Here is a 21,347-nt window from a genome sequence, read left to right as displayed (position 1 = left end):
ACAGGAAAGAAACAAAATGGAAGTAACATAGAGCCAAAAAAAGAGCACCTTGTAGTAGGTTACTGGAGATCTGAGCTAATATTTTGTTCTCAATGTGCTTTGTCTTTCTGGGCTGCTGGCAAAGGGGGCAGGTTTCTCATGGGACAACACACATTCCACTCAAACACAGATAAAAGCAAGCACTGTGCAGAATAGTAATACCTTGGTAGAACTAACCTGGAAGAAATGGGTGACTAAAGGAGGTTTTACCTCCTCGAGTTCTGCCTCATGTTGAAAAGTATTCCATGGAAGTTTTGGTTATCAGAATTTTGAGAAATAATAGTATTTTTTAAATGCTTGAGTAAACAATGCAGGTCTTTAATGATATATCAAGACCATATTTAAACTGGTAGCAATAATATGGACCATAAAGTTATGTTTGTAACTAAGCTGCTTATTTGGGAGGCATCAGCTGTAATAGTGCTGCACCCTCTCTGCAAAGGACTGAAAAGTGGGCAGAAGGAACCCCAAAACCAAGTGGCTGAAGGAGATGATGCTTTCCACAACAAGATTTGGGTCAGGTGTTATGGATTTCCCATTCTTGCTTGCATATGGTCTAAAAAATGTCCTCACAAGCTGAAGCTCAGAATTTCACCTCCACAATCCACAACAGTTGGGAAGGACATTTCACAACTTCTGTTGTTTTGCCTCAATAAATGTTGCTAAATTAAATGTGACCAGTTAAGCAACAATTCAATTGTCTTTTCCATTACACTTCCTAACTTACAGCTCATGTCTCATGTAAAAGTCACCTGTCTAAAAGAATTTACAAAAGCCCTGAAGCTCTAACTGTTGTCTATAGTATTTACCTCTCCTAACAACTCAATTTCGCAGAAAAATTACAGTATTTTTCTGAATACAGTCCATATTTTAAAGAAAAAGTTAAAGCTAACACCAGGTTTACCATTAGCTGTCCTCCACAGACACAGGACACTTCTCTGAATTTCTTTGTATTTTTATGCAGAGTGATTAATAATAAGAAAGAAGGGAAATGTGATGGGGATTAAGTGCTTTTAAAGTCTCTGTATATCTCCAAACTGCTGCAAAACGTTTGCTGCTGGACTGCTGAAGACACCTGCAGGTCAGCAAATAAGCTTGTCTTCACAAGAAGTTTGGAAACTGCTATTTCCATTTGGTTGGATACACATCCCCTCTTCCAAAGGTAGGTAGAGTCTATTTGTTCTTCAAAGCATACCACAGATACGTTGCATAGGTTGGTATTTTAAAACTGCCCTTCAGAGATGATTTGAAGATTCTTCAGGGGTTTTTTTTGATGATGGAAACAAAAACAAACCCAAAATGAGGATCTTGCTACAGTGCAGGAAAACAGGCAATTTTTGGATGCAGCTGCTGGTTAACAAGCATGTGCAGAAGTGACTGTTTTATTTGGATTTTGGAGGAACAGTATACTATATGAGACTCGTACAGATATGTTTACAGCCGAAGAAATCCTTCAGTGTAGTGTAAGTTGTGATGTCTGCATGAGCCAGTTGATACTTAAAATTCTCTGAAATCAGTGTTTTTTCCTAAATGTAGTATTTTCCAACATTGTAGCCTATTATAACCCATTCTTGATGTAGTGGGATGCACAGAAACACAGCACCAAAACTTGGATGCTTTGAGGGACACCGAAGAGGCACACAAATTTAAAAAAAAAAATTAAAAATCAACTATGTTAAGTGATTTAAAATCCAGCCATTGGATTGAGTGATATCACACCCTATTGACTTCCAAGCCTGAAAAGCATTGAGGAATCCATCCCAAAAAATCAAGACCATTCAATTGATCTGTGACTTCTCTGTCCAGTCTTCTTGAGTGAGATTTTTTAAATTATTCTGAAAGTCAAAGGCATAGTTATCCCCTGTGCTTTGAGCAAAGGGGTTGCTAAAGAACAGGTTTACATCCAAAGGTGCAGCTGTTTCTGAGTCCCAGGAGTCGGTGTCTGTGCTGCTGGAGTCCTCTGTGGTGGTGGGAGGGCAGCTGAGCTGCTCCAGCTGGTCGATGATGTCCGTGAACTGGAAGGCGGAGCTGGACTCGGAGCGCACGGAGCAGGCGGGGAAGTTGAGCATGGAGCTGGCAGAGGAGTGGTTGGCAGAGCCGTGGGTGTGCAGGGAGCAGCTCCCGTTCAGGGCCAGGTTGTTGAGGGAGCTGCTCTCGGAGCGGTTGTTGATGAGGGAGCTGGTTTCAGAGGGGCTCAGCAGGCTTTGCATTCTGCTGGCTTGGGCCTTCACCTCAAACAGCTCCGAGGTGTCCGATGGCCTCTCGTTGCCGTTGAAATCGCTGCTTTCTTCAAATTCAAACTCCTCTTCCATATTCATATCCACGGCCTCCGTTGAGTACCTGTCAGGGCTCGACTGAGCAGAGACTGAGCTTTGCTGGAGGGCATCTGCAGCTAAACCAGCTGGCTCTGACAGACACTTGGAAAACTCAGAACCCTTTAATTCTAACCCACTGTACACATAGGAAAATGCCTCAGAGCCCCCAGCAAAAAAGGACATTTCTGCTGGGTCATCGTCAATAAACTCCTCTGACAACTGCAACTGGGAATTTGCCAGTGTGAAAAGAGGGGCCCCACGGCTGCCATGCTGCTGCTCTTTTTCAGCAATGAATACACCTGTGGTAAAGTCATCCTCATCATTGTCATTTTTACAACCAGCAACCCTGCTCTCCTTACTACTTCTCACTATATCTACGTCTACACCGCAACCACTCTCAAGGACAGGACAAGACGGGTCACAGTTTCCTGCAACACTACCAAACCCAACACCTTGGAGCACGGGAGATCCAGGCTGCTGCATCAGCTTCCTCCCCACTTCTTCCACTGGTGCTGCAGTGGTTTTGTCTGGAATCCTTGTGTACGATGCTCGGGGCTCCAAGGAGGAAGGGCTGGGCTCAGCAAACATGGGCAGGATGGAAGCGGGACTGGCCAGGGAGTGAACCGAGTGGAAGGGGGCAGCTGTTGAGGCAGGAGACCCTGGAGTTCTCAAGCCCTCAGTGAATGGGGCACTCTAAAAGGGGACAGAAAAGCAGAAACACAACAGATAAAAAGGTTTTTGTAATACATAAAACAAATGTAACATCCAGTTACATCCATATGAAGAAGGAATATATGGTTCACAGGAGCTCACTTGACAGCAGACACTGAACCTGATCCAGCAGCCCATGAAAAAGGCAAGGATTTTTTCCTTAATTCTGATAACTGGATGGAAAGTTAAAAACATAGATTTTATAGCTGAACAAGCATCCACAAATAACAACAAAATGACAGTGAAAGAGCATTCAGTGAAATGATGGTTTCTTGCTGTGTCCTGCAGAAGGCATCTTACAACAGCTTTAAGACTGCCAGAGAGCAGTCACAGAGTACCTAGAGATAACTAATCCTCTGAAATAACATCATACTAGAAAGTTCAACACTTCCTTTTCAGTTCAGTGGAACTTTGAGTAAAATATGACTCACTTCACACTCCACTGGCTACAACTATCAAATCAGTAACACCAATAAAAAGAACTGTACAGCAGACAAAGAGCAAACAGTGGCAGCAATTCTGGTGACTTGACTCCTTCACTATCACCTCAGAGAGCTGTCTGTCCATGCCCCTGCCCACACCACAGCTCAGAGAGTGCTGCACAACTGACCTGCTTTGGCACGTCTGCGTTCGAGGTGCGAGTGGACGCTCTGACCTTGCTGTGCCTCCTGTGGAACAGAGCAGCCTGTCAGCATCCCAGACATGCTTCAGCCTCATTCCTTCCCCCATCACTCATGGCCATGCCAATAGCCAACAGAAACATCTCAAGCTCTATTCTATCTGTGTTTTGTTAATACCTAGTTCAGGTTTTAAGAGGTCAAAAGAGTTGTAAAATAAATGATGCAAGATAAGAAATGTGCAAAAGTAGAATAAAGGAAGATCCAGATCATTCACAGAATCAGAGAATCATTAAGATTGAAAAAGGCCTCTAAGATCATCAAGTCCCCTGGGTTAGTGCTGCTCCCCCAGCACTAACCCATGTCCCCAAGTGCTTTATCTCCACCTTTTCTGAACACCTCCAGGGATAGTGACTCCAACACTTCCCTGGGCAGCCTGTGCCAGTGCCTGATCAATTTTTCCCAGTATCTGACCTAAACTTCTCATGGCACCACTTGAAGCCATTTCCTCTTGTCTGTCACTTGTTACCTGGGAGAAGAGACTGACCCCACCTGGCTGGTGGGGATGTCTTGGTACCACTGAAGGAGACTTCAAGAACAACTTGGGATTGAATACTAACTGAATACTAAACAGCACATTTTAGTTTAACTCCATCCTTTTTCATTATTATAAACATCTACAGAAGAATGGCTTCAGAACCAGAATGAGTTAATAATTGTACAAATTTTTGTAAACTCAGTCAACCATATAAAATTTTGTACATTAGACTCCAAAAAGTGATATCCTGCATTACACTTGAGATTCACTCTATCTCAATAATTAAGTAGAAAATCAAATTTTCAAACAGAAAAGGAGTTCAACTGGAGTCTGAGACATTAACAATACCTATTAATAGTAGAGGAATGCAAACTTTTTAAAATTCCTATTAAGCCCCTATAATCTTTTGTATTAGGAGTAAGATTTCCCAGACACAGTTTGGATTTGGAATAGGAGGAGTTTCCCATGTGTAGACTGGATAGCATTAGAGTCAAGTAAGGAAAAAACTGTTTTATAATGAAAGCACATACTCCTAAACTGTTTTATAATGAAAGCACATATTCCTAATTTATATATTTATATGTTTAGAAACAATTGAGTATTTTAGGTCACAGTTTCAAACTTGCAGATCCCAAGTTCTGTTATGTGCTCTGCCACTGGCTGATTGCACAGCTACAGTGGCACAGACAGGTCCTCAGTAACATTATGGAATCTTCAGCATGTGCTGAAATTTCACACAGCTAAGCCACATTATCCATAGACATCAAAATGTGGAACCAAAACTTTTCAAAGCCTCTTATATCACCACAAAATAATAAATTTTTTACATTTTAGTTCAGCTACCTTAATGAATGAGAATGAGCCTGCCTCCAAGCAGCATTAAAACACTGAAATTTAGGCAAGAAGGGCACTGTGAAAGTCTCAGCTATGTTTTGCCTTACAAAGCCATTTCATCTTACCTTTCATATGGGGTTCTCTTCATCCCACTGTCCTTAATATAATCCACTAGTTGCTTCTGTGTTCGCCCACTGTGAACCCACAGAAGCACAAAGGTTACCAAACACAGGGGATGAGCATTACAGAGGAATGTCTTTAGAAAACTTCTTCCTTTTGCTCTCATTTTCTAAGACACAATGAGTGTGCTGTGCTTCTCCCTACCTGTATCTGAAAGATGAGCCTCTGGTGAAGAACACTGCTTTAGCCTTTGGCTTTGGCTGGTCGAAGAGCCTAAAGAATGTGTGATACTCAACACAGATTTTCCAGAAGTTTTTACACTCATCCCTACTTCCCAAAAGAAACTCCAATGTATCTTGATATGGGCCCTGGGAAAAAAACATACAAGTTCAGTAGCACCTAAAATGACAGTAAGGAGAAAAGGATGGCACAAATGTGTGTCACCAAAAAAGATGAACTCCAGCAAGATGCAGGATTTTGCTAAGTCACTTCTCATCTGCCTTAAAACAATGGGAGTGATTCTGAATGCAGTTAAAATTATTTAATAGCTGTCCAAAATGTTTGCTTACCTTGAAACTGTAAAAGTATTTTAAAAGCACTTGACTTTAGAAATATGCTCAATATAGCCCACCTTCAGAAAATTCAGAGGAATTTAAATATTTAAGTGAAATAGAAGCTATTTTAAAATACTATTCCTTTTTTAGGAGTTCTGATGCTTGTCCCCTGGAAATTCAGACAAAACCAGAAAATACTGCATATGTCAGAGTACAGTTATCACATGAAATTTCTGAGGGTCGCTTTGTGAGACACATTGCTACATCAGCAGACAGTGGGTCCTGTTTCAGGTATTCTTGATACATGAAATTATATTATGTCCAAAGTTGGTCTTTTTCCTCTATTTTAATATAAATTAAACACTGAATGCAATCTAGTCATCCAGCATGGAAGGAACAATTTTGATGACATCTGCAATGAAAAACAATCAACTGTAAATCATCTACCTATGCAAAATGACACTTGTGCTATGGAGATGTATAGAAAAGATGAAGAAAAAGTAATCACACCATCCTTAAATTTAAGCTATAACAATACAATTTCAGTCACCTATTTCTACCTGAGGTGTATCAGATAATTTTTATTTGAATCAAGAAGGTGGATGCAACTTTTCCAAAGGAGAAGTACTGAGAAAGGCTGCACCAAATACTTGGGTCTGGTAATTTTTTTCTGTCTTACATTTATACATGTGTAAGCTTGTGTCAAGGATAAGCTGAGATTGAAACACAAAACCTAAAGATCCTAAATTGTGGTGTGAGAAAGGAAAGATTGACACTTGAATGATGCAGCCAAACCTGCCCACTGAGGCTGTTTATAAAATCACAAGCTCCAGAAATGTTCATAATAAAATGAAGCACAGGTATTTTTTTCAACACTGCCCAGTTGATATTACAGTAAAAGTTACACAGACCTCTGGGTGGAGCTTAATAAGGAATCTTTTCCTCTTGAAGCTCAGCTTACGGACCTTGGACCAGTTGAAGGTATTGATTTTTGTGTTACCCTGAATCAAAATGAGAATGATCAAATGTTAGCAAAAATTTCAGAAAAGCAGAGTAGCAAACAAAATTCTGTTGTGGGTATATAGATGTGTATGTGGACACATCCAGCTGGATTTTTAGTTCTGGTGACAATATCTCCTTAAACAAGAGAGGTCACTGAGCAGTCTGAGAGGGACTGCAGGACTGATGCACCTCCAAAAGAAGCTGCCCCACAGTAAGAAAAGAACAGGTACCCAAACAGAAATATTTCAGTAAGTCAGCTGCCTCTGTGTTTTGGGGAGAGGAAAACCCTAGCATTGCATTCATAACAGGACTCTGAGCACTGAGCTTCTTCTTTAATACAACAAACATAGTGACATTATTTGGTCCAATTACTGCAATCAATCAGCATTCCTATACAATAAGAGCAACAAGACCCAGCAAAAATCCCCTGGAATATTGAAATAAGAGAAACCAAACCAAAATTCCAGGATGACAGACCTGTCCCAGGGCTGTCCCAAAAATGAATTAATTGATGATTTTCTCTTATCACACACCTAACTTCAAACAAAGCCCCTCTACCTCACTGTCACTTGGCTTTGATGTTCTGCTCTCTGCACAAGAACAAGCTGCACCAAACAGAATTTTGGGGGCTTAAATGACACTCCTTGACCACAGAACCCATTAAATTTCCAAGGCATCAGAGACACCTGATGTTCAAATGAGAGACTTACTCCAAACATGCTAAAGGACAGAGTCTGCCATCCCTGCCATACCTGGAACACCAGCACACCCATGTGTGAGACTGCCAGGTTGATTTTGGTGCCCTCACGGTCAGAGGCAAGGTGGAATCTGATGCCATACATCTCCAGTTTCCTGGCAATTTCAAGCACTTGAAAGTCAGATTCAGCAGGAGTTTGACCCCTATAATGAGGAAGAAAAAGAAAATTTTAAGAACAATCTGATCTACAACACAGCCAACACATTTAAGTCTGAACTCTGGCACTAAATGAGACTTTTCTATCTCATCTAGTTGGGTGGTTTCACTCCATGTCATGTGTCACATTGAAAGGTCTGTAATGACACAGCTGATGGCCAATGTCAAGTGCATCCCAAGACAGAAACTGAGAGAGATATTAATCAGCTCAGAGCTTTTGCCAGTTGAGAAACTATAAAGTTGAACAAATCCAAATTCAATCCACAGTGCTCCTCCTTTTGCTTGCTTGTGTACACATTAGCATTAACTAAGATAAGAAGTGAGAGTTGGCAGAGTTGCACAGCCAGCAAAACAGAAACAATGCAAATATTGCAACAGAATGACCCTTTTCAGGTCAGGTTTTGGGACCACAAAACTATTACTCTATTACTACCAGGTGCCTTTGGCTGGATAATTCCCTCCCTGCCAAGGAATCCAGAGAAGAATCTTTAAAATAAAACTTCATCTGTTGTCAAAATTACTTAAAAACAAGAGGAAGCTGTACATAGACAGGAGCAAGTGCTCTGTAAGGGTGCACAAGGTCCAACACAGAGACTGTTCATAACCTGGCACAGTTTCAGCCCTCACTGACTGCTCCCCAGGTTAGCTGACATCAAACCACTAAGATTTTGCTCTCCTACATGAAAACAGTCCTTTCTTTCCTCAATCCCCCTTGTTTTTTCCCATGAGAGGGAGTGCATTAGATTGTAGTGCATTTTCAGTGGGTACTTGTACTGGCAAGAGCATTTCCCTGTAAGTTCATGAGTCCTGACAAAGAGTTAAAGATCCTCCAAGAATGAGCAAATGGTGCTGTGGAAATGAAGGATTTCTTGGAGTCATAGAATCATAAAATTATTAGGGCTGAAAAAGACATTGAAGATGATCAAGTCCAGTTATTGCTACTGATCATGCCCCAGTTACAAAACAAAGACTTTTTTGCCCCCAAAGCAAAAAAGCCTTTATCACAAACATGAGCATGTCACCCAAGTAGGTCTCTGAACTACAAACACCCTGCAAGAAAATGCTCCAACCCATTTTTAGGCACAACATGGTTCAGGAGAAGCAGGAGAAGCTTCTCCTGTGCTAACCCCAAGGAAACCCCACTGCAGAGCTGCTGATCTGGGGTCCCCAGCCTAAGTGGCCACTCCATAAGATGAAGCAAGATCAGAGGAGATCACAGAAATGCTGCAAGGGCTGGAGCCCCTCTGCTCTTGAGACAGGCTGGGAGAGCTGGGGGTGCTCCCCTGGAGAAGAGAAGGCTCTGGGGAGACCTCACTGTGGCCCTTCAGTTCTTAACAAGGGCTTTTAAAAACAGAGGGACTTTTTCTATGGACAAAAGGTAATAGGAGATGGGGGAATGGTTTAAACTAGAAGAGATGAAATTAAAATTACATTAGGAGAAATTATTCCCTGTGAGGGTGGTGGGGCCCTGGCACAGGGTGCCCAGAGCAGCTGTGGCTGCCCCATCCCTGGCAGTGTCCAAGGCCAGCTTGGACAGGGCTTGGAGCAATCTGGGACAGTGGAAGCTGTCCCTGCTCGTGGCAGCAGATCAAAATTTCAGTTGCCTTCCATCCCAAACCACTCTGGAATTGTGTGAAACACCAGCAGCACAGGACCTGCTGGGGGATTCAGAGCAGTGAGGCTGCAACAGTCACAGCTGGATAAACTGACCTCCTACATCACTACTGACAATGATTAGAAATAATAAATACCAAATTACTTCCATGTGCAAGTTCACTAGGATAAATGTAATGATACACAGAAGATGCAGGTGCTCAAAAATTATTATTCTATTTACAAACAACCAGTGCTGAAACCAGATTAGATTTCTGCACACACAGACTAAGCAAATTTTACAAGCCTTTTTTTTCCAAGAAGAAAGTGGCCTTCCTTTCATAAATCTGCAGTTCATTTTATTAAAACAGATCACAAACTATTTTTAGCATTACCTATTTTTGTGTACTATGCTGTGCCAACCACAACATCACTACTAAATAAATTCTCCTGGTCCCTTGACTGGCTTTTCTAGTCATACTCCTAAAAATACCTCCTTCAACCTACCTAGAGTCATGTGTTAGATCAAACAATTGTTTAGCTCCATATAGATTTTTTTTAAAATACAAATAGAAAATACTGAAGTGAATTATTACATTTGAATTAACAAAACTAGGATGATGACAATACACATTAACCCCAAGTAGGGACTGTATCTACAATTCAGAATTCAATTATGAAATTTATTTCATATGCTACAGTTTTAAAAATAGAAGTTGTTAGAAAAAGCAATGATTTTTTTTATAGTTAGTAAAATTCTCTTTAGTGTAAAACACACACACACACACACACAAAATGCCCTGAGAAAGTGAACCTGAATTCACACAGCAGCATTTCAGCAGTGTTCTGCTGCCTTGCTCATTCTGGAGGGAAAACAAAGAATCTAAAACACTACAGCAGGAAATCACAAATTTATTTTGCCAGCTGCAGAAGGCAGAGATTCAATGACATTCCTTACTTTACAAGCTCACTCCATAATCCACCCTTATCCAAATGTCAGTATTATGTGACCATGTAACAGAAAGGGAAGAACCTAAGAGGCACAAAAACCTGATTTCAAATGGAAACAGAAATGCCAAACAACAGAGAGAGTAATTTCCACCACTGTTACTACTACATGGAGTAGTTATGTCAAAGAGCTCAGACTGGTACAGCAGATTTTTCTTCCCCTCACTGAGCTGAGTAACACTGGAGTGAGTGCTTTTAACATTGCCTTTAACTGTTGTTTCATTTCCACCACAGATTCCTCAACTACATCAAAAAACCTGGAGCACCATGGTTCCTATGTATTAAATACACACAAGACAAAAGAGGTAGATCATAAATCCTGCTTTTGGCCAGGGCTCCCTGAGCTCCACTCTGAGCTCTGTGTGTAACTCCCACCCACGCTAATTCCTGCTATAATTCTTCTGAACACAGCGACATTAAGAATGAAAGCAGGGCTTTGTCTTTTAAAAAGGGTGCTGAGGTTGGGAAGGAGGGTTGGAGGGGAAGGAAGGCAAAAAACCAAAAAAATGGCAACTAGAAAATTGGAGCTCTACAGTACTAAAAATTCCTCATGAACAGTCTGGTGTAACTGGGGAAAAATCACTGATTATTATTTCATATACCATTAGATAAGATCTCAAGCACAGCACATCTCAGAAAACAAAACCAAAATAAGATAGCAGGCAATTTTAAGAGTGTTCACTTGCACACAGGCTGCCTTGTAGCCAAGAGAGAAGGCTGAACCTGGTGTGGAGGAGCTGGGAGCAGAGCCAGGCAGCTCTGATTGAACCACAGACAGGTACCAAGAGAGGCAGCTCCAGACACTGCCCTCAGATGCTGCCTGCAGGCTTAGCTGCACAGCCCAGCCCCAAAACAATCTGCTCTAATTTTGTTCAGCCATTAAGCAGATAAATCTACTTAATCTTCCCCAGGTCAATGGATGACACACTAATATCAGTATTTCCAGCAAAAACTGCTGTCAGTGCAATAGGTGTTGCTGTAGAGGTTCCTTACAAGCATCCAGCTAGACAAATGTTGGTTGTGATACAATATTCCCATGGCAAAGGACTCAAAATAAATGCTCTCAAGTGTTAAGTGATTTACAGAGCATTTAAACCCAGTGATTAACATAGAGCTTTAAAGATGAAGTGTCAAGTTAGAGTTTTTCTACTTTACAGGCAATTTAAAGAATTTAAATTCATGGACAACTAAGCTAACAAGTTGTGAAAGGACGTGAGGGATATCAGTAAATGTAAATATAAATCTATTAAATCTTTTTCTTCTTTCCTGATTTAACTATGCACAGACAAAGAAACCACAGACATGTGAACACAGGCCAAATGTGTCATGTTGAATCCTGCACTCACCTTGCAGCAAGTATTGTACTACTCACAGGAAGGCAGAAAACATTGTATTTTGGGTGTCTGGGTGTCAGGAATTAACTGCACCAGCACCAAAACACCATCTACAAAATATACATCTTTTATTTTTCATAAACTATAGAAGATGGTTTTTATTTATTTCCATTTTATAGAAATAAAATAGGTTAATTCAGGCTCTTGCTGAAGCAATAATTAATGTGCTACACCAAAAATATAACTCATCTTGTTTACCATTGCTACATTTGCAAAGTATAGAAACCATATTCCTATTCTTTATGAAAGTAAAAGTATTTCCAAATGTAAAAGAAAAAATATGTTTAGTAGAAAATAAGCATTCAATTGCCATCTTTCCAATTACAACATTCTCTATTTACAGAATGGATTGGATACACAGGTTCTGTTTTACTCAGGGTGATGATGTTCTCCCACTTCTAATAGCTACAGTGAAGCAATTAAAAAAAAGAAGGAAAAGAGGCAAAAAGAAACAATCTGGAGGAGGTGAGCCATCCTGCCAGAAATGGGTTTCTCTTCCTGAACACCTGGTTTGTACAAGAAATCTTCCAGGAGCAATGAGCAGTGGAGGAATCACAGAATCCCAGGATGGTTTTATTACATGAAAGCTTTTTTTGGGACCTTATTAAAGGCACACTGCAAAAATCACTTGAGAAAAACTGCTGCCCAACAACTCCATCCTGCCCATGTAACTATTGCTACCAACCTTTCTTGCTCAGGGTAAATGGTGTTTAATTTACACACTCTTAATGTCATCCTGCCATGCAGCTGCTCACCCTCCCCTAGGCAAGCCCAGCTGCTGCCCAGGGGTTCCCTTAGTGGTTCACATTAATCCTCACTTACACATGCTTCCTGTGGAAGTCCAGGATCTTTCCTTCAAGTTTTTCCTGATTTGGCAAATATTGGTTTGTTTTAAGGTGTTCTCGATCTTCTGATTCATCAAAATCTCCTATTTCAGCTACAACAGAAAACAAAACTATGTTAGAGGAAGAAGAAACAATGGAAGAGGAACAATGACAGAAAATACTTGGTAAGGAATTAGAGAGATGTTTAAGTGCTTCAAATTTGTGCATGATGTTTTGTATCCAGCTTCATTTTACCAAAATCACATTTATCCCAGGCTGACTTCCTGGGGATTACAGCAGTATTTGAACATTGTCTGGAATATTTAGAATTCTTAAGGGTGCAAGATGTGAAACTTTTAGAAGACCTGGGAGGCGGTCTGAACATTTCCTCCTTACAGATACCTTATAGCAAATACCATATTTCAATTTATTTTTTGCTATATATATATGCAAAATAGTAATTTTACTATCTATATGTAATATAGTAAAAAATAGTATTTTTTTACTATATATATGTAAAGTAGTGTCCAGTAATATACAAGGTTAGTTGGGAAGATGGCAAGTTATATCTGGAATTTTGGTCTCCCCTTCACATATCCATGTCTTTCAGATGCAATGCTGTGAATTTAGGAAGATTTACAGAAGAAAAAAGCATTATTGTAAAGTGCAGAACAGCTTCCACCTGATACAACACAAAATAATCACAAGTCTTTGGCTCAGAATACAAAAGCACAAGGCAGGCAGAACATGTGGCAAATGTACATAAAATTACAATTGAATAAATAAATTTTAAGGATTTCTTTTTTCTGATAAAAAATATGAAGTTGCAACATTTAATTCAAAACCAAAATGTTTTAAAAGATAAAAGTACATATGTTGTCCTAAAAACTTCCCAAAAACTAAGCTGTAAAGCTCATTTCTGTGGAAGGATGCCAAAAATATAAGGAAATTCAAAAATTAGATAAATACCAGGGCAACCAAACAGATGCAGAGTCAGTCTGTGGTGCTGTGTGTGCAGTGATTATGGGATGGATGCAGCAAAGGAAGAGCTGCTCTGTGTCTGAGGGCATCTGCCATCAGCTATGGCAGAGAAAGGAGCACAGCAAATCCTGTTTAAAATCTAGCCAGCACAAGAGGGAATGAGTAAAAAATACTGACTATTTTTGAAAATAATTTCTGTTGAAGATAAAGCTGTTCTTTCTCACATTTTCCAGAAAAGCAAATCAGGCTAAGCAAGGCCTGATGCTGAGATTCTCTCATCAGCTCCACAGTGCTGGAAAACCACGAGCAGGTTTTAGTGGTGTCACTCACTGATGGCACCCACACAAAGACAGATTTGCTCCTCCCATAAAATCACCAGAAGAAATACTATTATAACTGTATTATTATATTGCATTGCAGAGTTAGACAACCAATAACTACTCAGCAGTGCACATGTGAAGATGAATCATTGAATCATTGATCAGCTTTTGCTTCCAGCCAGCCAAGAGCCACCAAGGCTGGGCTGCAGACCTGTGAACACTTCAGCTGCAGCAATTTGATGTCTGAACTAACTCAGGGTTTCCAACCTCCTCCTCTCAAAAGCCACATTTTAGGTTTTTTAAGCATGTATAGACTGAGCCAGCAGCAGCATGGAGTGCTTCCAAATAAATTGCTTCCCATTTCCATGTTCAGTCCCAGCAAGGAGGAAAGCTGCTGACAGCCCCCCTACAGAACCTGTTCCAGCATGGTTCTCAGCTGCATTTCAGCCCAGTTCCTGTACAGCCATCTCCTCCCAGGACAGGGAAAGTGAGAACTGAAGCCAAGGGAGAACTTAGACAGGTGGGAACAGCTGTCTGGGAGATGTGGAGTGCTGGCAGCAGAGCTTGCAGAGCCAGGGAAACAGCAAGGCTGGTTTTGTAATACCCTCTGAAGCCAGATTTACCTCATACATAAGCACCAGCTGTTCCTCCCCCTGATGACTGTCACCCTGATTTTTTAAGATTTTCTGAGCCTTCTGATGTTTACATTCTTGTAATGAACTTTCTCACACACTTTCTGTAAACAACTCATTGTTTTGCATTCTTTTATGGAAGAAGAGAAATTTGATAGAATGTTGGTTTGTCCAGTGTCATTGGAGAGGTGGCACTGTCACCCTCCAATCCACTGTCACTTTTGGAAAACTATAAATGTTAAAGTCAGAAAATAAACTTCCTTTTTTCTTTCACCTTGAGAGCTGCAGTGTGTGCTTGTGTTCTTTTGTGTCCTATAGCGACTGATGACCCTCCCAGGGTTGAAACCCAACATTTTTACAGTGTGTGGAGAAGGAAATACTGTGAGACAGAGACTTCTTCTAGTCACCAAAAGCTTCTGGATGTGATTTAATGTGGGTTAGCAGTGGCACCATCAGCAGTGCAGCCCAGCTGGGATACTCACACTGCAGCAGGTGGGACACCAGCAGAGCAGCTGTGTTGTCACTGCAGGTCAGCCTCTCCTCTGCCAGGTCCCTCTTGATTTGCAATGCAAACAGGTACCTGCAGGAGAGGCACAAGGGCTGGAGTTACATCCTGACACCAGAAAACACAGCAGAACCACTGAGCAGGAGCTTATAAAAGCAGCATCTCCTGATCCTTCCACTCTCCAAAGAGTAACAACAGCCTGGCTACCAAGGAGTGTCAAATCAAACCAAAATATCCTGTGACTGTTCCAGGGCAATTTATCAGCACAGAAAGACTCACAGCAACAAGGAAGCAGGAGGAAAACCATGTTTTAAGCAGGTTTCATCTGTGCAGTAACAGCAGCTGTCATTTTTAGCTGGAAAGAAACTTAAAGAACACTTCAAGTGATCTTATCTATTAGAAAAAAATATTGAAGAATATCACTGATTCCAGTATTTTGTTAGGAAAACTGATAAGCTTTTCTGTTAGCACTCAACTAATCTACTCAGCAGTTGTATTTTCCAGAACTATATTAGCAGCCTACAAAGACAGTAAGAAGTTCAATTTACTTTTCTGATACTGCTATATTAGTTCAACTAAAATATTACCCATTCAGTTGTTAAAGAGCAATAATTTCTGTTTAACAGTTTTGTATGCTGTTCCTTTTACTTGGAAGGAGATACAGTAAGGACTCCAGGAAACAGGCAACAACTCACTGCTATAAACCTTCAAACTGACAGACTGATTCTTTTTCTTTACTGAATTATACCCTAAGAGATGGTAATAAGATTTTTTTAAAAGAAGAATTTATTTTAAAATTTTATTCCTGATGTAAAATATATTAAAAGTTACACATTTTGAATAATAGGGTTTTTTTAAATTTTTAAGTAATGCATTAAAGGATTCTCAAAAAGTATGCTCTGCTTTCTGTATGTCTGATGAGCTCTCAGTTTCTTCAGTACACTCATAATAAAGAATACACTATCATTAACAGCATCATTAATTACCCAGATGCTCTAAGTGCAGACCATAAATACTCAATAAATAGGCAAAATACAGTTCCTGCTCTAAAAAGCTGTATTCCTAATGAATTCCCTATATGAAGCAGCAGTTAATAGAAGAAAATCTAGTGCAAAGGAAATATTTAAATAGTTTATCTCCTTACAAGAGACAATCACAACAGTTGTCATGCTGGTTTGTTCTTAAATATATCTGAAGGATAATAAGGAACCTTTGGGAGGAATTCCAATTGAAAGTAGTGAAACTGAAAAGCACAAAATGAGCTCTTTAAACAGCAACATCTGGGTAATGTCCTTGTGAGAGGCAGACTTCAAACCAGGTCCCCAGGTGCCAGCAGGTGGACAGGGCTGCTTAACTGACCACAGATCCATCAGCAATCCCCAAAAATAACCCATGGTGAGGACAGTTTAAACTGTGAACAGTAAAGTGTGTTTGGAAGTTTAAATCACTTATTAAAACATGTACTGGTTATTTTATATTTATTTTTCTAGACACTGTTTATAAACATTAGTATTTTCTGCATACTCTGACTCCCTTGGCACCAGCATGCTGGAAAGCCCTAACCTGTGCTGTTTTCTGTTTGGAAAGGATTTTTTCTGATAACATTCAACTGCCAACACATGTCTGCTGAAACTGTAAGTGCTCTTTTACTCATCTTCCACCTCAGTTTTGCTTGGAAGCAGCTGTGCTGCCTTCCTGCTCTATTAATTCAGTATACAAAGCATGTCCAATAATTCTAAAAACACTTTACCTAGTATATTCCTCTTGCAGCTGACCAGGGTCAGGAGGGAAAAACTTTACAGCCAGACGAAGCATTGTAGTCTTTGGTCCTGGAAGAAAAGTTGGTCATTTCACAAAAACACCCCCTGCTCTTCAGAAAAACTTGCATATTTTGTTTGCCAACAGGCAGAGAAACAACAGAGAGAAATTCTGGCCAGTTTCAAACCCCAGCTAATCACAGCAGGCTCTGGTGTTGATTGTTCATGTCCAGTGAGATAAAGCAGCTGTTTCCAGAGGAACTTGGATACCACTGACAAGGTGAATGCACAAAAGCAGTTTCCTGCACTGTGAAATCTGTAATACCCCAAAGCAGCTGCTTGGCTGCATCAAAGACCCTCAGAGGTGACCCAGGGAGAAGGTTCCAGAAGGGAGACACATCCCCCCACAGGCTCCCAACAGCCAGCTCACCATCAGGACTGATGCAGATAAAAGGGTGTTTGCAGCCTGCTCCCAGCATGCCTGGTGATACACATTTCCTCCCATTTCCAGAAAATTAATTTCATTTTCAAAATTATAGAGAACCCTTGGTCACTATTGGGAACAGTCCATAATGCTGCAAATTTCCAGTTCCAGCACCACAGCTCAGCCTGTGGAGCCACAATGCCAGTTTCACCTGGATTTCTGAAGGAATTACTACAGAGTACAACAATTTCTCACCATGCCAGGACTGGGCACCACCGTTTTCCTATGGTTTTATCCTGCCTGAAAGCAAATGAGGCCAAGTATTCCAGAGGCAGGCAAAGCACTGGGCAGGCTGTGCTTCCAGGAGCCTGCTGAGCATCCACCTGATGTGCACAGGCACCCCTGGGCCAGGGCCAGGCAGTGTCCCCAGGGACTCCCCGTGCTGCTGCTGTTTCAAAGTAAACTCAGCCAAATTAAAAATAAATCTAACTTGTTGGAGCACAAGCAGCCTGCTTTTGAATTTATTTTAAGCACCAGGATCTCTCAAAGCTTAACAAAGTCCAGTTTAACCCCATCAGCCCCAAAATACACTGATTTTTTTCTGTCTGGAATATCTGATTCCCACAGGCCAAACATTCCTTCACCCATCCTCTTGTTTGCTAATGAGAGAATATCAAACTTTGCTTTTTTGACAAGTAGCTGGGAGAGCTCCCAGACTATCACAGCTGTGACAAGAGCAGCTCCCAGCCTCCAATTCCAGAATTACCAAAGCTTTGGTCAACAACAACAACAAAAACCCACAAAAAACCCCTAAAATCCACATCCTAATTACAGTGTAGTATCTAGAAATGAAAGGAGGCTGGAAATAACACCCTATAATGACACAGAAAGCCCACATTTGGCAGAGACTACGGATTCTACAGTTCTAGACATAGACCAAGTGAGGGAAATAAATAGTTTTAATGATTCCAGTGAAAAGAGCAAAACTTTACATCAAATTTCTGAAAATACTGTGAGCCTCTGGAAGATCTTCACAAGGTTAAGAACAGTCCTGCACATTCCTGATGCCAATCAAGTGGAAGTATTAATGTGGGAGCAATTTTGGAAGTGTTTCAAGCATCATTTACATCAAATGATAATAAATATAAAAAAGTTAAAAACATAATACTGCATATTAGCTTCTGTAGCACAACCCTCCTCTTTCTGTTTAGCCACCCTTGCCTTTCCTTTATGAATCAGTTCCTCTCAAATCAGGAAAAGAAACACTTGCCCAGCCTTAACCAATATTCAGAATTTATTTTAAGAAGCCAAATCTGAGCAAAAGAAAGAAACAAAAAGGATGTGAGGAAAAATCACCCAGGGAAGAATGGTGAATACAACTCTGTATTATATAAAATAGCAGCACCTCAGAGAAGGTACCCAAATGTCAACCTGATACTGTGTGTCTGGTAGGAGGCTGAAAATTTGGATCCAAACTCCTTCCCACATGGAGTGATTCACTAGAAAAACTGCCTGCATTCATTTGAAATTAATTTAAAAACTCCAAACCTCATCACACAAGACAAAGTTCAATGGGTGTGACAAAGCCAAAACTACCTGGGAGTAAACCAAGAATTTCTGTTTTTAGAGAAGTGTCCATGTGCAGGTACACAGCAATCACCAGCAACATCAACCACAACCCTGAGCAAGATCACCTTAAAGCCCATAGCATCTGTGTTCCCCTGCAGCTGGACTAAATGTTAGAAGTTTAACTTCAAAATCATTACATTCTACAGAAAAAGGGAAAAAAAAATCCAAGCAAACAAAACCCCCAGTATATAGAAAATAGGACATTTCAGTCAATTTAAAATTGATTTCAGAACATGAACATTTGCCAGACAACTGACTGGTATCTCTTACAGAATAATATTAAATCAATAAAAATTAAATAAATCTTTCTGTTTCACTGGCAACACAACATGGGTGGCAGACTGTAAAGCAGCCATAAATCTCAGTACACCCCCATGATTTTAGGCCATTTTAGAACAGTATTTGTATCATCAGGGAACACTGTCTGTGGTCTAAGGTCAAGTTTCCACAATTTATACAGTAGAGGATACAGAAGGAGTAACCAAGCAGCACTGCAGGCCTATGATCCATCAGATCTTCTGACTGGGACAGAATTCCTTCTAGCCACGAGCATGTAAAGAGACAGCACTCCCAACATCTTTTTGGCAGGGAAAATAGAGTGAAAATATTCTGTACTCTCCCAAGGGAGCCCTATTTTATAGATTATTTGGTTCTTCTGCTTAAAAAACAGCGTTGACAAAAGTCAAAAATAATGACCTTAGAGTTAGAAAATGAGCTAGAATTGATGATTTCACATTTTCTGGCAATCAATTTTAGACAGAAGAGTAGCTAAAAGCTACTTCCCAGTACTCATTTTCAACATATTTCAATCAAGATTTGCAAAGGAGTAGGAATCCACCACACCCTCCTGATCTTGTTCCTCCACAAAGCCTCTACAATCAGAACCACAAAACAAACAAATTGCTTAACTGTGTTCTACAGAGAAAAAAACAAAAAGCTGGATCTAATCTTTCAACATCTGAAGAACCAACCAGCAACCTGCATTCTTCAGCTGGTTTGGGCCTTTAAATTGCCTGTCACATTCACACTTTTGAGGTGGTATAAAGACCACATTTGAGAGCCAAGGCAGAGGCTCTGACACTGCAGCCACCACCCAGGTGGGACATCCCCACCTCTGCTCCTCCAGGGCAGCTGCTCCTGAGCATGTGGAAAGAGCTGCCATGGGAATCAGCCAAAATGCTCCTTTTTCTTCCCACGGTATGACAACACAACTTCCAAAAGCTAACACAGCAAGTGTTATATTTCACTTCAGTCCAGCAGCAGCTGAGCCAAGCTATCCAGATATTTATCAGAGAAAGAACCCTACCCGCAGGAAGTTTCCATTCCACCCACCACATTGTGCCTATTAAAATGTCAGGTTAGCATGCCCCAGCAGGAACCACTCTCACCCCTGCCATGTGTGTTTTACAGGGAAGCATAACCAGTAAATCAAGTAATAATTGTGAAAGCAACCCACATAAAGAAGATGCAAATTAAGGAAAACTTCCTTTTTTAAAACTACTTACTCCGTACTTGTTTAATAACAGGTTTCATAGGTTCCAGCCAAATCTGAAATTGAAGAGAAAAAAATTACAAACTTGCATTCTTATTTAATAGAATATGAAAACATCAAAAGGAAATTCAAATTAAGCAGTAATTTATGAGTAGCATTTCTTCCTCAATGCAGTAATTCCTTTGCTTTACAAAAAGTGTACCTATCTGTTTGAATTGACATTTCTCATGCATCAATACAAAAGCCACTGATCTGTGCTTAAAGCTCATCTGGACAGAAGAGCCAGGTCAGCAAAAGCAGAGCCCCAGTGCCAAGAGGGCAGGAGTCATGCCAAAACCCACAGTCTGACAGGAGCCAGGCTGCAGAATTACAGAAAGTCTGCAGAACATGAAAAGCTCCAATGGTTTTTTTCCCTTCTGTGCTATTTCTGTCACTCTTCCCTACCTACTTAAAGCTTTTTACTCAATATTAACTTCCCACCATTTTTTCCCTTTTGACAAGCACATTTTACAAGAAACACGTTTGTTCTAGTAAAAGGAGAATCCAAAAAAGCAATGCAAAATATTCTGCAAGCTCAACCTTTTATTTTCCCCACTCTTCCAAAGAAAAAATTGTTACAAGGCAAATATGTTTGGTCCTTACTAGTTACTGCTCTGTTTGTGAGACAGCTGAGGATTTTAAGAACATTATTAGCTGCATGAACAGTTTGCACACCATGCACAAGCAACAGAAACTAAACAAGCTTTAGTGTATTTCCTCAGCTCAAGAGCAGCATGGATAATGCCTTTAGCACTCCCTATATTCTCAATCACATTCTCTGCATGTGAGTCCTAAAACTAAAAAAAAAAAAAAGTAATTAAAAAAAAAAAGTTGAAAAAACCAAAACAAATCAAAATGAAAGGAAAGTTTGGGGAACATTTTCTAGTTTAGAAGCCACACTGTCCTCTTTGCAAGGTTCAGGATAAGTGACTAGGAGGCTTAAAGGTGTCAGCATTGATCTAAATCAATGATTTAAAAAGCTTGCAGCCCTTTGTGCCTGCTGAGGTTTTTGTTGATTAGAAAGAGGTTTGTAATGGGTCTTCAGGAAAATTAATTGAAGACTGAATTAACTGAAGATAAATACGAACACTACCAAAATTACACAC

General features: G+C 40.4%; 1 protein-coding gene across 7 annotated transcripts in view; it reads right to left on the bottom strand.

The window, feature by feature from the left end:
• The window catches only part of FARP2 (FERM, ARH/RhoGEF and pleckstrin domain protein 2), a 73,626-nt gene that overhangs the window by 31,111 nt on the left and 21,168 nt on the right, over positions 1–21,347 (bottom strand). For all 7 annotated transcript variants that reach the window (XR_013183592.1, XR_013183593.1, XM_077183714.1 and 4 more), the window contains exons 4-13: positions 20,216–20,258; positions 16,651–16,729; positions 14,878–14,975; positions 12,461–12,575; positions 7,483–7,630; positions 6,640–6,729; positions 5,379–5,542; positions 5,180–5,248; positions 3,676–3,733; positions 2,807–3,047 (exon numbers count right to left, since the gene is read on the bottom strand). Coding sequence is in view for 5 of the 7 variants with exons in the window: in XM_077183714.1 (XP_077039829.1) it covers positions 2,807–3,047; positions 3,676–3,733; positions 5,180–5,248; positions 5,379–5,542; positions 6,640–6,729; positions 7,483–7,630; positions 12,461–12,575; positions 14,878–14,975; positions 16,651–16,729; positions 20,216–20,258 (1,105 nt within the window). In the remaining 2 variants the exon portion in view is untranslated. The remainder of the gene's footprint in view (positions 1–2,806; positions 3,048–3,675; positions 3,734–5,179; positions 5,249–5,378; positions 5,543–6,639; positions 6,730–7,482; positions 7,631–12,460; positions 12,576–14,877; positions 14,976–16,650; positions 16,730–20,215; positions 20,259–21,347) is intronic.

The sequence above is a fragment of the Agelaius phoeniceus genome, chromosome 10 (assembly GCF_051311805.1).
Source record: "Agelaius phoeniceus isolate bAgePho1 chromosome 10, bAgePho1.hap1, whole genome shotgun sequence".
Taxonomy (NCBI): Eukaryota; Metazoa; Chordata; class Aves; order Passeriformes; family Icteridae; genus Agelaius; species Agelaius phoeniceus.
This window is presented reverse-complemented; position numbering and strand designations above follow the sequence as displayed.